Source organism: Condylostylus longicornis, unplaced genomic scaffold (assembly GCF_029603195.1).
Source record: "Condylostylus longicornis isolate FDR11 unplaced genomic scaffold, ASM2960319v2 ptg000026l, whole genome shotgun sequence".
In the NCBI taxonomy this organism is placed as follows: domain Eukaryota; kingdom Metazoa; phylum Arthropoda; class Insecta; order Diptera; family Dolichopodidae; genus Condylostylus; species Condylostylus longicornis.
In genome coordinates, this window is record NW_026577995.1 from 182,677 (window position 1) to 199,702 (window position 17,026).

A 17,026-nucleotide genomic window follows, 5' to 3' on the forward strand; every position below is an offset into this window, starting at 1 on the left:
ATTTTTTAATGTCATGGAATTTACCGTTACCGTTTCAAAAATTCAAATTTTACAAATTTCAAGAGGCGATAACTTGAGAGAGGATGGTGATGGAAAAAAAACTTCTTCTAACGAAATGAACTATTTGTAAATGTCTAAAAGCTCTTAAAATTTCAAGCTTTTACAGGCTGGGGTCTAGAAGAAAAACGACATCAAAAATTTGGAAAAAAAGCACTTTAGATAACAGTAAATTTGAACAGCCATATTGTTTTTCTAAAGTTTAACTATAATATACTGCGCTAGGGGAAGCAAGCGGCTGCCTTTCTGCATTTGCAAAATTTCAAAAATGCTTATGGTTTCATTGCGACCACTATTTAAAAACGGCCAGTTTTAGGGTTTTGGGGGGTGCAACTTCTAGGGAGGTGGAGATAGGTAAAAGTTTTGTTCTACGAAAATAAGTTTCTAATAAAGATGTATGTACGTATTAAATTTCAGCTTTCTATCTTTAAGGGTTTAGAAGTTTTGTAAACAAAAAAAGTGTCCACGGACGGACGGACGGATAGAGTGAAACTAATAAGCACTTTTTTTCAAAAAATTTTTGGAAAAGTGCTAAAAATCACACAGAAATTCAAACCTAACCCAAAGAATTGACAAAAAAAAATTTATGCTCTAAGTTTCTCTGTTCTCGTTTTTCAATTTACCTATCTTTTTTGTTTTTTGGTTTTTTCATCTATCGCACATTTTACTAAAATTTTTTAATTTGCGATTATATACTCGCGATTCAGTGAAAGTATAATTCAGTTGGTAAATCTACCCTAAACAGATGGAATTTGAAAGTGCAAATTAATGTGGTGTGTTTTTCTGGCCTTAAAGCTCAAATTTTATAGTGTCACTGTCAAATAGTCCGTTGCCATGGTAAGTGCGATTTTTTTAATTTTTTGACAAGTTAAGAAAATTTTACTTTGAGGTTAAAATATTTGTGTAGACAAATTCTGATTAGCTGTTTTAAAACAAAATCACTTTTTTTTTTCAAATTATATTTTATTATTGGAAAATGTCTATGATATTGAAACGAAAATATTAATTAGTTTATATTATTTCGGATATGTTTCACTTTTTGCTGTAGAAAAATATAAAAAAAAAATTTATGAAATTTTTGTTTCTTTTTTTTCAAAGGTATGGGCCCACTAACGACGAACTTGCCAATTATTGCTCGGCAGAAAGGGTTCTCATCGACTGTTGTTGGAATTATTTTAACAGTATTACTTTTACTGGCAACAATCTCCAAACCAATTTTTGGTTGGTTAGGTGATCGTTATAAAATACATAAACTTATTTTTATACTTATGCAAGGTGTAACAGCAATAGCACTTTTCGGCATCTTTTTCATCCCACCAATTTCGACTGAAGTTTTACTCATACATAATTATAACAATACCACCGAAATATATTTTTGCCCAAACGAGCCAATTTGGGACAATTGTTTGAGTAAACGGATTGAGGAATATAATTCAAAAATTATCACATGTCATCTAAATTGTAAAATCGAAACTTGGATGAAAACCGTTTTTTGTACAGAAAATAATGAGAAAATAAAGTGTGCTTCCAATTCTGATTCTTTTGAATATGATATGCAATTAGATTTGGCAACTTTAAGTATTGATTCCAGTTGTTTACATATTAAAGAGCATCCCAAGTATTACAAAATTAATGACTCATTAGAAATAGCAAAAAATTTTCAAATATATGATAAACCAATTGAGATTAATTGTGAAATAGTATGTGAAGACGAATTTATAAAAAGTACTTTAGCAAACAGAGGTGCTATAGCCGATAAGGAAGTTGTTCAGAAAATGGAATTTTGGTTATTTTGTGTATTACTTTTATTTGGATTTTCAGCAATTTCTGTGGTCAATAGTATGGGTGACACAATATGTTTCGAATTGTTGGGCGACGATGTTGAACAGTTTGGAAAGCAAAGAATGTGGGATGCAATTGGTTCAGGTGTGGTCTCACTTTTAGTTGGAGTAATAATTGATAAAACTTCTGGAACATCAGTTTTCAAAAGCTATACAGTTCTTTATTTTCTATGTTTAGTAACAATCAGTCTTGATATGCTTTGTTGTATAAAACTACAAGTAAGATTTAAAAAAAAATATGAAAAAATTAAATTTTATAGTAAGAAATTACAAAATGTTTTTGTTTTAGTGTTCCCATAATAAAAAATCGAAAAATATTTTGTCAGATGTTGGGAAGTTATTTAAGTCAATAAAAATTTTAGCATTTTTCTGTTGGTGCTGTGTTTGCGGGTTTCTTATGACAATAATATTTTATTTTTTATTTTGGTATTTAGAGGAATTAGCAGATGAAATTGGGCAACAGGAATGTGTTGAAAGTTATATAAAAATATTGGAAGGATTAGATATTTTTGTTCAAACTTGCATTGGTGAAATTCCATTCTTCTTTTTCTCTGGATATATTTTAAAAAAAATTGGTCATATTAATTGTATGCATCTAGTATTAGCAGCTTTTGCTATTCGAATGTTTTATTATTCTTTGATGACAAATCCGTGGTGGGTATTACCGGTAGAAGTACTTAATGGAGTAACATTTGGTTTGTGTTGGACTACAATGTCTTCATATGCTAATATAATTGCTCTACCCGGAACAGAAGCTACATTACAGGTTCCAAATATTAAATTTACATATAGCTGCATATTATTTTAATAAAATGTTTGATATATCCCAGGGTTTAGTTGGAGTTCTTTTTGAAGGAGTTGGATTTGCGTTAGGAAATTCTTTATCTGGAATACTTTTAAATGTTATTGGTGGAAAACATACTTTCATTGTTTTTGGAACTGTAGCAGTTACTGCTTTAATATGCCACTTAATAATACATAAACTTTTAAACGCTTTTGAGAAAAAAAATAAGAAATGTGATCAAGACGAAATAACAGAAGGAAACATCCATCAGGAAAAGTGAAATATCAGGATCATAAGAACTTCGAAATTTTTTTTATTATATTTTTTTTAATATTTATTGATAAATAAAAATGTGCCTTATTTTCCAATATAACAAATGTTTCCTTGTAGGTTTCAACGCAATAAGTGACAAGTGATAACACCCATATGCAAATTTTCTAGCTCAAAATTAATGTTTTTTGCATTTTTGGAATTGTTGAACCTTCAATAAACCTATTTAATAATAAAAATTACACAACTTTGTATTACGCTACGGTAAATAAGCTTATTAGATACGCAAAATATTTTTTAACCAAGTTGGATTCGACAAAAAGCCGAATTATATTTATAAAGAAATGTGTAATTCCGAAAATAGCTTTTTGGTTACATAATTTACCTTCAATTAAGATTATTTATCTATAAGCGTCCACTAAGTGCATAAAATTTCCAATGCATGATCTTCAAAAATGTTTTCTTAAGGGTCTTGACTTTGAATGAAAGCAGAGCGTGATGTCATTGATATTTATCATTAATAGACAAGCGCATATTTTTGATAGAAAAACGTAAATGGTTCAACTTTTTTATCTTAAAATTATACAGAAAAATTTAATGTTTTCTGAATTGTGAAAACGGTACTAGAAAAATAACAAAAGCTAAAGAGTGTCATTTATTGTTTTTATTAAAAAAAATGCCTTCCGAAGACCGTTTTTTGTTATTTTCTCATCTTGGGAGCATATTAGGCCCTTCCACTTGACTTTAGACACAAGCATCAGTTTCACAAATCACTAAATTAACTAGACGGAGACCAACCTACCCTGCAGATTGTAAATTTATAAAGAAACCTAGTGGGGCAGGAGGACTTAGCCGAGCCACCGCAGTCATTTCTGACTTATTGTAGCCTCCTCACGCTTCTACCTATAATGTCCCCTCCCAAAGTATAAAGCTGGAGATATTTCCAAGGGAGTTGGACAGCAGTTCCCGAAGGCTTGGGAAACCCTGTACAAAATAATTGCCTTAGTTTTTTTTTTATATTCACCATTGAAAGTTATCAACATTTATTGTTTATTTTTGTTGGTATGCAATATCGAATATTATGGGTATATGAGCAATTAATTTTATATTAACATTTGATTTCTATAATATTACATATTATACAATATTAAGTAAAATTATGACAGTGAGGTGATCAGGGTTTGAACCTTAGGCCCCTCGGTTAAATGACCTGTGCAACAACAATTGCATCATTTGTAAGATCAAGCGTATCAAACGTAATAGTTTTTACATATTGTAAACTACCAATACTTCATCTTTGTTCTTAATTTTTTCCGTGATATTTACGAGTGCTTGGGATGCTATTTTCAACCTATTATATCTTGTTTTCATGACTTTGTTACTTCTTGGCATGATAGTAACAAAGAAGTTTTACATGAAAGACTTAACAGTTTTTCATATTTTTCTTCCGCAGAGTTTACCTTCTAGTTCTCATTTAAAAATTTCAAAGAAATAGGCTCGAAGTTGGGCTCCAGTCCATGAGCACTTTTTATACTAAATTATGAAGTTCCATTATTAGTAATTGAAAATATAACTGTAATGTAAGCTTAGTTTTATAGCACTTTCAAGCATAAATTACAAAAGTACTTTACAAAAATATGAAATCAATTTTTATAAAATTTTTTATTTTTTAAGGAATTGGCCCTATCACGAATAATATACCAATTATTGCTCGGCAGAAAGGATTCTCATCGACTGTTGTTGGAATTATTTTAACAGTATTACTTTTACTGGCAACAATCTCCAAACCAATTTTTGGTTGGTTAGGTGATCGTTATAAAATACATAAACTTATTTTTATACTTATGCAAGGTGTAACAGCAATAGCACTTTTCGGCATCTTTTTCATCCCACCAATTTCGACTGAAGTTTTACTCATACAAAATTATAACAATACCACCGAAATATATTTTTGCCCAAACGAGCCAATTTGGGACAATTGTTTGAGTAAACGGATTGAGGAATATAGTTCAAAAATTATCACATGTCATCTAAATTGTAAAATCGAAACTTGGATGAAAACCGTTTTTTGTACAGAAAATAATGAGAAAATAAAGTGTGCTTCCAATTCTGATTCTTTTGAATATGATATGCAATTAGATTTGGCAACTTTAAGTATTGATTCCAGTTGTTTACATATTAAAGAGCATCCCAAGTATTACAAAATTAATGACTCATTAGAAATAGCAAAAAATTTTCAAATATATGATAAACCAATTGAGATTAATTGTGAAATAGTATGTGAAGACGAATTTATAAAAAGTACTTTAGCAAACAGAGGTGCTATAGCCGATAAGGAAGTTGTTCAGAAAATGGAATTTTGGTTATTTTGTGTATTACTTTTATTTGGATTTTCAGCAATTTCTGTGGTCAATAGTATGGGTGACACAATATGTTTCGAATTGTTGGGCGACGATGTTGAACAGTTTGGAAAGCAAAGAATGTGGGATGCAATTGGTTCAGGTGTGGTCTCACTTTTAGTTGGAGTAATAATTGATAAAACTTCTGGAACATCAGTTTTCAAAAGCTATACAGTTCTTTATTTTCTATGTTTAGTAACAATCAGTCTTGATATGGTTTGTTGCATAAAACTACAAGTAAGGTTTAGCAAAATTTTGAATAGGTTTTATAATAATATGATTTTGCTTTTTATTTTTGTTAGAGTTCACAGAATGAGAAATCAAAAAATATTTTGTCAGATGTTGGAAAACTATTTAAATCTCCAAGTATTTCGACATTTTTCTGTTGGTGTTGTTTTAGCGGGTTTTTTGAAGCAATTATTCTAAACTTTTTATTTTGGTATTTAGAGGAGTTGACAGATGAAATTGGACAAAAGGAATGTGTTGAAAATTATGTTAAAACATTAGAGGGACTAGATATCTTTGTTCAAACCTGTATTGGTGAAATTCTATTCTTCTTTTTTTCTGGATATATTTTTAAAAAAATTGGTCATATTAATTGTATGCATCTAGTATTAGCAGCTTTTGCTATTCGAATGTTTTATTATTCTTTGATGACAAATCCGTGGTGGGTATTACCGGTAGAAGTGCTTAATGGAATAACTTATGGTTTGTTTTCTGCTACAATGTCTTCCTATGCTAATATAATTGCTCTACCTGGAACAGAAGCTACATTACAGGTTTAAAATGTTAAATATGTGTTTAGATGAATTATAATAAAAGTTCCAATATATTGTAGGGTTTAGTTGGCATTCTTTATGAAGGAGTTGGACTGTCGTTAGGAAATTTTGGAGCTGGAACGCTTTTAAGTGTTATTGGTGGAAAAAATACCTTTATTGTTTTCGGAATTGTAGCAGTCATTGCTTTATTAAGTCACGTAATCATACATATACTTTTAAGGACATTTAACAAAGATAAAAATAAAGTGTCAGATGAAATACCAGTTGGATAAAAATTAATAAAATTTCAATTTTGTTTTCATGTTATATTTTTTAATTGGAAATTATTTCTTATAGTTTAAACTTTAGAAAAAGTAAAAGATATTCAAGTGCGTCATTTACATAATATTATAATAAATATTGCCTAGTTTTAGGATTACAGCACGAATTAAAACAATCATTATGTACCTCATTGATCAAATAAAATTATTTAAATTAAATTATTTATTTAATATAAACAATTAATTATTTCAACATTTGAAAAGGTCTAATTGTAGGAGGAATTAAATTTAGAAAGTTGGAATTTCGAAATTCAAATGGCGTGGCATTTTATTGTATGTAATTGTGAAAATATATTCATTTCATAATCCTTTCCGCTTATTCACAATTAAATTTTCGAATTATTATAAGATTTTGGGTTCCCTTTGTAAAACAACGTAACTTAATACGGAGGAGGATGTTGTAATCTACATCTACGTTAAATCACCGTTTAAAATATGCCCAAAATATCACCATATACATATATACATTTAACATCACAATTTCAACATTATTATTGTACACATGTATGTATGTGCTCATGTATACACATTTATACTCTCTAGGAATCTGATATAATAATGGATTCAGAAAATGGATTAATTTACATAATTTAAGAGAAGTAACAGTATTTTTTCAGAATATCACCGCATAAATAAATTTCCCTGTAAGTTTATGTATTTATTCTAGTTTCTTATTAAAACATTTCTGACGAAGCTGTTTCAATGAAAAGGAGTAGGAAATGGAGTGACACCCCCCCCCCCACCTATGCTCCTGTTCGACAGCTTGCGAAATCTAGGCAGAGATTTCCTAAATTTCAGTTTTTTCGATGTGCTACGGACTTAACGAATATAAATACATATAAGGAATCTTAATATTATAAGTGTATACGTATAATAGGCACAATACTTATTAATTAAACAAATACACGTTGTTTTAATAATTCAAGGTCTTAGTCAGTATTTGAAGCACTCAGGCTGGAGAGGTGGTCTAAATATATCATTCATGGCGTTGTGTCGACTCAACTTAAACTGATTTGCCCGCTTACAATTTGGTTCTCTACCACTGATCTAATATGGTAAGCGTAATTATTATGGAGTAAATAAAATGAAAATATATATGTAAGTATGTTCAAAAAATTTCACGTAATGAGAGTAAAATTTCAAATTTCTATTCCTATAGATTAGGTCTTATTGTATTGGTATAGACGATTGCTTAATGAAATTTCCAATATTATTTTATGTATGTATGTATGTATGTATAATTTTTTATGCTTACATACTTATTGAAATATATTTTACATGTTTATCTTTTAATTAGATTTATAATTGTGATTTGATTTTATTATTGTTTATTTAAACTTCAATATTTTTTTATTTTAAAGTTTTAAGCTACACACTTATATTAAGATAAATTTCATAAACTAAATTTAAATTTGCATATAATCATTTACTTTCTGTTATTATTTTATTTCATTACTCTACATATATTTGTATATGCTTATACATACAATACTTATGTACATTTAATATTTGACAAAGTTGTAAGAAAAGTACGAGAATTAACTGAAAGGTATTGGGTAACAGTATTTAATATTATTCGCGTTCCATTTGTTCCAAGTACTCACGACTCACGAGTGCTCAAAACTAAGTACAATTGCACCAGTTCGAATAAATGCATGGATGTTTTTTGCATAATTAATATTTAAAATATCTTTTATTAAACTGACGTTAATTTGGCAATGTGAACTGGTGGCCTACTATGTAAAAAAAAATTATATAGGCTTTCGATACATGTTTGTATATTACTTTTTGAAACAATAAAGCTTAATAATATAATGTCAGATCGAAATTTTCATTGAAACATTGTAAATATTTTGGAAATCTAGTGCGTAGCTTCTGTAGTACAATATATCATTGTTTACTATTCAATGAAAATATTTATTAAAGTACACTTTAATAAATATTTATAAGTACTTTTTACTATTTATTTTTTTTATTTTCATTTCTTTCTTTTTTTATTTAACTTCCCCTCGTACTGAATTCCTATACATAATTTTTAAAATAAACAACAATTAACATTATATTAAGATTTTTCTATTTATCGCACTTAACTAAGAAAATAGATAAAAAAATTTTTAAGGGATTTTAAAAAAGATTTTAACGCATATCATCAGTAGTTAAAAAACGACGGTAGGAATTAGATTCAAGAAAAAAAAATAAGTGAAAGAAAATCAAATAAAATGTTGAAATTTGATATTTTTGCAAAAATTAATACAAAATTATTGCCTATGAAGGCCCACTATTTCTTGTATAATTTAGGTAAAAAAATTTTTTCATATTTTAATTTTGAGGGACAGTTTGTGGATTTTAATTGTCAAAGGATTAATTATAAATAAATTAATGTATACATTTTTATACACACATACATACATACATATGTTACTTTAAGTTTTGAGGATATAAGATGTTTAATTTTTTTGTATTTATTTTGAAATTATATTCAGTTAAATTTATAATTAAATAAGGCATTTTCAAAAACGCAATACTGTAAAACAATAATGTGATACATACGCAATTTATTGTTGACAGTTGTAGAAAAAAAACTTTTTTTGCTACTTAGAATTTGCAGCGTTGTGTTCATGAACAAAAAATGTCTTTAACAAAAAAAATTAATTATTTTGCGTCAAATAGTGGAAATTTCAATTTCATCTAGAAAAATAAAAATTAAGAAAATTTTATTGAAGTTATATTTTCTTATCTTAATTGACTTTCAATTGGATCAGACTCAGGCATTTTAAAAATATAAAACCAAACTATTAAAACAAAGGTCGTGCAGTTGATTTAACTGCGTTAGCCATGATATTATAAATATTTTTATGATAGGTTAGCAATGTTTGTGAATAAACTTGAGTAGAAACATTTGTTTATGAATAGAAATATAACGCAGTTTTCACTATATATCGCAATATACAGCGTTTATGAAAAGGCCTATAATATTCAAGAATAAAATATAATTAATTGCCTTCAAGAAAATTTATTCCTCATTTAGTTTAAGAAGTAATCCCATTTTCAATAACTCATTCTTACGAAAGAAATTAATATAATTTTTCATTATTTGGAGGGCGACTCTGCTTATTATTTTTAACTTTATAACAGAAACAAGTCTCATATAACGTAAATTCAAAATTCATTGAAATTTTCTAAGTAAAATCAATTAAAAGTTACACATAATTCAATAAATTTAAAAACGCATACTAAGATTTGTTCTAGTCAAGCTCTAAATTATTAATTGATCAATAGGGTAAGCACTTAAATAAGGCTCAATATAATTTAATGAATTAAAAATATTACAAAGAGCATTTTACGGTATAACACAATACCGTAAATCATTCACTTTATACTATTTCTAGTATGAATCACAAATTTAATTTAAACACCATTTCTTTTTTCTCTTTATTTCAAGCAACTGGGCCTATAATTGCAAATTTATCAATAATTGCAAGACAAAAAGGATTTTCATCTACTATCGTTGGTGTACTTTTAACTGCTCTTTATTTAGTTGCAACCATAGCAAAGCCAGTTTTTGGCTGGTTATCTGATCACTTTAAAATTCATAAATTCATTTTTATTTTGATGCAAGGAATAACAGCGTTAACATTCTTTTGTGTATATTTCATTCCGTCCTTTACAAATCAAGTAACAGTAAATAGTAATGAAAATAGTACAGAATTATATTTTTGTCCAAAGGAACCAATTTGGGATAATTGTTTAAAGGAAAGAATTGAACAATACAAAATAAAAATATTTAAATGTAATTTATATTGTAAACCAGAAATTTGGATGAAAGATAAAATATGTCAATATAGTGATGATGATATTAATTGCCATTCAAAATTTAAACCATTTAAACATGAAATTTATTTAGATATGGAAACAATAGAAAAAGATTCTAGTTGCATAATTATGAAAGAATTCAAGAATACATTAGTTTTAAATAATAGTATGACGACATTTTATTCTGATGCTGCTCTGTTTGCAAAATTTTATGAAATAAATTGTGAAGCAACATGTGAAGATGATTTCTTAAAGGGTACATTAGCAAATAAGGGTACAATGTCAGATGATGAAATTTTAAAACAATATCAATTTTGGTTATTTTGTGGATTACTTTTAATTGGTTACTCGTCAAATTCAGTTGTAATTAGTATGGCTGATACAATTTGTTTTGATTTACTAGGTGAGGATAGTCATTTGTATGGAAGGCAAAGAATGTGGGATGCTGTGGGATGGGGTGTTGCCGCAGTTTTAATTGGAACAATAATTGATGGTATTTCTGGTAATTCAGTATTTAAAGATTATACAATTGTATATTTTTTCTGTTTGGTTATAATATTGATGAATATGCTGTGTTCTCTGAAATTGGAGGTAATATTAGTATTTAAGAAATATTAGTTTTTCATTATAGTTTTGTAAATATTTTTTAGTACACTCAACCAGTAAAATCAAAAAGTATTTTAAAGGATGTTGGAAAACTTTTTAAATCAGCTAAAATTTTTACATTTTTCTGTTGGTGTTGTCTTGCTGGTTTTTTTTCAGCTGTTATTTGGAATTTTGTATTTTGGCATTTGGAAGAATTATCAGATCAAATAGGACAAAATGATTGTGGTAGCAATTATATTAAAACTTTGGAAGGAATTGATTTGCTTTTCCAGTGTCTTATTGGAGAAATTCCATTTTTCTTTTTTGCTGGTTATATTATAAAAAAGATTGGATCAATTAATTGTATGCACATAACATTTGCAGCATTTACAATTCGATTTTTTTATTATTCTGCACTTTTAAATCCCTGGTGGGTATTACCAATAGAGGCACTTAATGGTTTAACTTATGGTTTATTATATGCAACCATGACAACATATGTAAATATTATAGCACCACCTGGAACAGAGGCAACCTTACAGGTATTTATATAAGTATATATTAAATATAGATTATGTCTTGCGTCTATGTGCTAAAAAATCAATTATAACAATTTATTATAAGGGATTTGTTGGAGCACTTTTTGAAGGAGTTGGAATTTCATTAGGTAACTTTGCCGCTGGAACTCTCTTTAATATCTTTGGAGGACATTATGCATTTTTGATTTTTGGTATAACATCAGCTTCTGCATTGGCAATTCATATTTTGGTACATATGATTTTTAATTGGTATGAAAAAAATAAAAAACCATCGAATGAAGTCATTAAACCATAAAATGATTTTGTTAATAATATTTAATTTTTGAAAGTTAATAAAAATGAAATTTATTTAATTGAATTTGAGTATGAATTTAATGAGATAATATAAAGTTGCAGCCCAGTAACAAGTGAATATGAACACAAATTGAAATCCAATCTCTTGGAAAATTCCTTTAATTGCTTTCAAAATTTATCTTTTAAACTATGAACAATGAAATATCGCCTTGAAATATATGAACAATAAACTATCGATTCTATCTTAAAATGCAGTTCTCACTTAGTACTAGATTGCAGTGTGTATATGTTTAATAAAAACTACTCAAACTGTAAAGCAGTGCTTTTAAAAATGTGGAATTGCAATAGCAACTTCTTGGAAAACTACAATTGCAAGTAAGACATTTCAGAAATTTTAAGCAACATTTTTAATTCTCTAACTATGCGACAGTTTAATTATCAAACAAGATGGAGAATGACAATTTTTATTATTAAAAATTTTTAAATTTTTATTTCTTCAAATACTTAATTCAATGATGACAATTTGAAATTAGTATTAGAACTGCATTTTCGACAATAAGTCAGCTAAACATCTGCAAACATTTTTTACTACTGCAAAAAAAAAACGATAACTTTTTGCAGTATTGTCAATTACAATGAAAAAAATTTTGCGTTTTCAGAAGAACCTGAGCTTTGTTTATGTATTTTGTTAATGGTAAACTTATTTAATTTTAGAAAGAAAGCTCCAATTTTGTAAATATTTAATTCTATTATATTTTGTGAATTTCTTCCACTCGGAATTTATAAGAAATATAACACTTTTGTTTTAAGCAATAAAATATTTAAATTTAATCTGTCTCAATTTTATTTATGGTACATTCAAATATCATTTTTTTTTTTAAATAATTGTACATATTATGTACATATGTATATGTATTTCAATTATAAAAACAAAATCTTAAAGTTTGTATAATATTATATAAACACTTATTATTATAAACACAAAAAAAAAATAAACAAACAAACAAACAAAAAGTCTCTTTAAGTTACAAAAATTGAAAATACAAAATATTGTTATTTCTTATTTTTCAAATTGCACACTTAAAATATGTAGGTAAGTTTTAAAAAAATATTCACAAGTCATTTACAAAAAAAAAGATTTTATTTAAAGTAAAAAAAATTTCATTTCTTAATTATATAATTATAAATATACGTTTGTTTTTTAGTACATAAAATATCCCATATAAATAAAATTTTTTTTTATACAATAAATTATAATTTTTTATTTCTATTGTTTTATATTAAAATTTAATAACTTAGTATAAATATAAGTAGCGCCTTGAAACTGATTTTTTATTTTTTGTTAATTAATTAATTTATAATAATTAATTATTATTAATTAATAGGTTGAATATATTGTGCCATTATCATCAGTTTATTTTTATTTTAATTTTTTTATATAATAAAATTTACAAATTGAAGTTCAAATATTATTACAAATTTATTTATATCAAAAATTTCCTATTTAATATTTTTCAGCTAAATTTTAATAAATTTGAAAAACAAAATTTTTGTTCTAGTATGTTATTTTATGTGGCATTAAATTATTTTATATTATTGTATTCGCATTAATAGCTTTCTTTACAAATTAGATTTTTTCTGTTATTGCGTCCATTTTTTGTTTTAAAAAAAAAAATTTTATTAAATATAAGAATTAATTTTAATTTTTTATTTTAAATATATTTAAATTGTATAACTATTATAAAATAATTTGATAATGTAAATATTCATCCATATTATCTCCAAGACACATTACTTAAGCTGTAATCGATAATGCAAAATGCATGTTGAATTATTTTGCTTCTAAATCGATATTGCAGTTAACAAAAGCATTGTAATTTTTAATATTGTCAACAAATGTCTATATATTTTGTGGTGTAATCGATAATTCAAAAATAACAAATGTCACACTATTAATAATGTCAATTGCCGTTCATGTTGCTAAAATTTTTTTAGTATTTTTGTAATAAAAAGGTTTTATCTGTTGATTTTGTTCTTTTGTGCAGAATGGAAAATTTTGAGACTGATGAATAATTTTATTTGTTGAAAAATTTAGTTCTAGAAATATTCAAATTTTAAAAATAATATGTTGCTAATGCGGTTGTTGTCGACTGGTTGTATGCAAAATTTGTATACGAAAGTTGGTCTGTAAAAGATTTTTTAGCATATACGAGTACTTTTAATTACTAATTGGTGACTATAAGATGCTGTTGTGTGGCATAATCGATTATGCCTTTAATGTAATAAAATATAATTCAAAATCGTAATACTTATGAATAATATCCCATATCATTTTATATGATGCGTCTAAGAGAATATAATTGATTATATTAAATTGTTAAGACATAGTAGATAAACAAATATTAAACTAAGTAAGTAAAACACAATATAAACACTAGAATTTAAGAAAATATATAATGGCAGGAATAATAAGGAAACAAAGAAAATAAATTCTTAATTGATAATTTTCAAATAAATATATTATAAAAATTGTAAAATGATATAGATTTTCAAATTAAAAAATGCGTATATATATATTTAGTTATATACGACATAGAGGTTCGGTACTAAATCGAGGCCATTTCCCAGTAATATCAAGGGTATAGAACTGACGCTTTATAAATTTTAAAAAGTTAATTACGAAAATTGCTTAATTGCAGATGATTTTCATTTGCAAAATCAAGCAAATGACGTGATTGACATAATCATCAAATCTTTGACATACTGGGAAACATCCTGAATAATATAGTATCTGCATTGTGTTTTTATTGAATGAATTTAATATTTACTAAATTGCATTTAAAAACACGATTATGTAGTTAGAATATAAGCAAAATGAACATTTTTTATAAATTAAAACAAAAATATTATGTTTTAATATGTACAAGTATAGAAATATATAATATTATTTTGAATTTTTAAGTTGTATGCATACACATAATATACAATTTTGATTATGATATTTTGTTTTATATATGTTACTTTTAGATATTATTTACCAATTTTGTCTAACAACATTATTGAACTATCAAGAAATTTAACTTCTTAATTATGGAATAATTTTATTTTAATGTTTTTTAATTTTTTCTTATAAGTTATACAAATTCCATTGTGTTTTATATTTTTATAGTTAAACTTTTCACAAAATAATATCAAAAATATTTCTAGTTTTTAAAAATTCAATAACTTAATGGAAAATCTTATCCGTTTTTTTTTTTTTTTTGGTTTTGTAATAATATTGAGACCTTCTTCTTCACTTTTTAAGGAAATTTTCATTATTAATAAATTTTAAATTTTAATTTATTTTATTTTGAGAGCATTTTGATTGCATACAACATTTTTGGTTAATTCTATTAAATATTTCAATTATTATTATTTCTCTTTTTAATAATATTTATTTAATCATTTTGTATTTTTAATCAGTCAAAAAAAAAAAAAATTTATTTATCTATTTGTTTTAAAACAAAAACATTAAATATAATGTATGACATGCAAGTATAAATGTATGTACACATATATGCACATATTATTTATATAACATTATTTATGTGTATTCTTTTCACATCATATAAAACATATATCTATACATACATATTACATACATACATTTACATATACTATATGCATATACATATTTATTATGTAAATTTAATTTAATTATTTAAATATTGTTTTAACATTGTTAGCAAATGGAGATTGAATGACATATTTATAGTTTTTGACGGCTCCATTTACCAAAAATGGAATATTAGCTAGGTTGTGGAGCAACTAAAGTCACTCCTGATGTCCTAATAACTGATGTTGGTCTAGGGCCTTTTCGTATATCAACCATATTATTGTGTGGTACTTGCTGTTGTTGAAGTATTGCTATTTGTTGTTGTTGAAATTGTTGTTGATGCAATTGATGTTGTTGTATCAATTGGAGTTTTGTTTGATTATTAATTATATTAGCATGTTCAGGAACCGGTGGTGGCTGAGGACTTCTATCTTTGTTAGCCTCTTCTGCTGCAGCTGAAATAACTTGTGAATATTCTCGTATTAAATTCGCTATTTGGAAGGCCTACAATATCAAAAAGAAAAATTCAATTAATTATAAAGATTATCAAATATAAAAAAATAAATTCAAAGGTTTCACTTACTTGTGAAGTTGTTAATATGACTTTTGATTGTTTTTTATCTGTTCCAGTTATAATCATTAAACAATTCATATTTGGTGAATAAGATAATATCGATGAATATTCATATGTACAAAGTGTATTTCTTGATCGATGTTCTAAAAGATGAATACCATTTTGATCTACAGCAAGCCATAAAACTCGAGGCCAGTTTGATGTAAACGATTGCTGAATCAAACAAAAAAAGTTTAATTAATTTTAATTTTTCATTGTTTTTCAAAAAAAAAAAAAATTGCTATTGATGGTAGATTTTCTTACCATTACATCAAATATTGTGGCTTTATGTAAGGGCCAACTTTGTATTAGATTTAAGAAAGACTTTTTGGCTTCGGCTGGTGTCATTCCTCTTAAACTTTGATGATGCATGGCAACTGCCTCATGAGGTATATTTGGTACAAATCTTGGTGGCAAACAATGACTTGCAATCGTTCTGTAATCTATTAAAACTTCTGAACAATCGCCTATTTCTAATTGTCCTTGTAAAGCTGTTAACATTATAGCTTCCATTTCAGTAATTGGGAACCGTTCACTACGTAAACCGTGTAATACTTGATGATAAAGTAATTCTTTTTCAACTGGATCCTCTAAATTCATATAGTGATCAAAGAATAAGTGCTTCTTAAATAAGAAATTGTGATGTTGCCTTCGACATGCTTGCATAGCCGGTGATTGCTAAATACAGAGAAGATATTATTGTAAAGTTTTAAGAAAAAACCATGTATTTTGTCAAAATGTTTACTTGATTTTGTTGTGCTTGTGCTGCAGCATTTCTATATTTTTCCCATTTTGACATTACATCTGCAACTTTTTCGTCTGGCATTAAACTTCTTTCTGATGTTCCTAAAACTTCATAAATGGCATAACCTTGAGCATTTTCTTGCAAACCAATTTTCTTTTTAACCAGTTCCATGACTTCTCGAGCTGTGGAGCTCGGATGGAACTCAACTGAATGATATTGTCCATCCATAAAATGAAAGCGAGCATATATTGGCCGACGATTAATAGTGCAAACAATTTCTTCGCGACTGGGCGGCCATTGTCTTCGTCGAGTACCTTGCGTTTTAAAAAAGCACTAAAATATAAGAAATAGACATATCAATAAATATATTTAAAAACCTATATTTAATATTT

General features: G+C 26.6%; 4 protein-coding genes across 6 annotated transcripts in view; 3 read left to right on the forward strand and 1 right to left on the reverse strand.

Moving 5' to 3' along the window:
* Positions 1 to 1,283: 1,283 nt before the first annotated feature.
* Positions 1,284 to 3,011, forward strand: LOC129607157 (major facilitator superfamily domain-containing protein 6-like). 2 transcript variants are annotated; one of them, XM_055517912.1, is made up of 4 exons: positions 1,775 to 1,800; positions 1,879 to 2,117; positions 2,188 to 2,664; positions 2,729 to 3,011. In XM_055517912.1, the coding sequence occupies exons 2-4, from the start codon at positions 1,899 to 1,901 to the stop codon at positions 2,960 to 2,962; spliced, it is 930 nt and encodes a 309-aa protein (XP_055373887.1). In that variant the 5' UTR covers positions 1,775 to 1,800; positions 1,879 to 1,898; the 3' UTR covers positions 2,963 to 3,011. The 2 variants fall into 2 exon arrangements, with proteins under 2 accessions (XP_055373886.1, XP_055373887.1); XM_055517911.1 differs by having other exon boundaries at positions 1,284 to 2,117.
* A 1,474-nt stretch (positions 3,012 to 4,485) lies between these two features.
* Positions 4,486 to 6,402, forward strand: LOC129607025 (major facilitator superfamily domain-containing protein 6-like). Its single transcript, XM_055517715.1, has 4 exons — positions 4,486 to 4,532; positions 4,627 to 5,588; positions 5,654 to 6,130; positions 6,190 to 6,402. The coding sequence occupies exons 2-4, from the start codon at positions 4,797 to 4,799 to the stop codon at positions 6,400 to 6,402; spliced, it is 1,482 nt and encodes a 493-aa protein (XP_055373690.1). The 5' UTR covers positions 4,486 to 4,532; positions 4,627 to 4,796.
* Positions 6,403 to 8,620: 2,218 nt separating this feature from the next.
* LOC129607026 (major facilitator superfamily domain-containing protein 6-like) lies at positions 8,621 to 11,682 on the forward strand. Its single transcript, XM_055517716.1, has 4 exons — positions 8,621 to 8,748; positions 9,893 to 10,854; positions 10,914 to 11,390; positions 11,473 to 11,682. The coding sequence occupies exons 1-4, from the start codon at positions 8,670 to 8,672 to the stop codon at positions 11,680 to 11,682; spliced, it is 1,728 nt and encodes a 575-aa protein (XP_055373691.1). The 5' UTR covers positions 8,621 to 8,669.
* Positions 11,683 to 15,027: 3,345 nt separating this feature from the next.
* LOC129607051 (myosin-I heavy chain) overlaps positions 15,028 to 17,026 on the reverse strand; it is a 106,013-nt gene continuing 104,014 nt past the window's right edge. For both annotated transcript variants that reach the window (XM_055517748.1, XM_055517747.1), the window contains 4 exons: positions 16,635 to 16,967; positions 16,154 to 16,567; positions 15,860 to 16,063; positions 15,028 to 15,780 (listed from right to left, as the gene is read on the reverse strand). In XM_055517748.1, coding sequence (XP_055373723.1) covers positions 15,469 to 15,780; positions 15,860 to 16,063; positions 16,154 to 16,567; positions 16,635 to 16,967 — 1,263 coding nt within the window. In that variant the 3' untranslated portion in view covers positions 15,028 to 15,468. The remainder of the gene's footprint in view (positions 15,781 to 15,859; positions 16,064 to 16,153; positions 16,568 to 16,634; positions 16,968 to 17,026) is intronic.

Coding starts and splice junctions, on each gene's coding strand:
- LOC129607157 (XM_055517911.1), top strand. CDS start 1,326: ATGCAAGGTGTAACAGCAATAGCACTTTTCGGCATCTTTTTCATCCCA. Junction 2,118..2,187: donor TTTGTTGTATAAAACTACAA/GTAAGATTTAAA, acceptor TTTTTGTTTTAG/TGTTCCCATAATAAAAAATC. Junction 2,665..2,728: donor GAACAGAAGCTACATTACAG/GTTCCAAATATT, acceptor GATATATCCCAG/GGTTTAGTTGGAGTTCTTTT.
- LOC129607025 (XM_055517715.1), top strand. CDS start 4,797: ATGCAAGGTGTAACAGCAATAGCACTTTTCGGCATCTTTTTCATCCCA. Junction 5,589..5,653: donor TTTGTTGCATAAAACTACAA/GTAAGGTTTAGC, acceptor TATTTTTGTTAG/AGTTCACAGAATGAGAAATC. Junction 6,131..6,189: donor GAACAGAAGCTACATTACAG/GTTTAAAATGTT, acceptor AATATATTGTAG/GGTTTAGTTGGCATTCTTTA.
- LOC129607026 (XM_055517716.1), top strand. CDS start 8,670: ATGTTGAAATTTGATATTTTTGCAAAAATTAATACAAAATTATTGCCT. Junction 10,855..10,913: donor TGTGTTCTCTGAAATTGGAG/GTAATATTAGTA, acceptor AATATTTTTTAG/TACACTCAACCAGTAAAATC. Junction 11,391..11,472: donor GAACAGAGGCAACCTTACAG/GTATTTATATAA, acceptor ATTTATTATAAG/GGATTTGTTGGAGCACTTTT.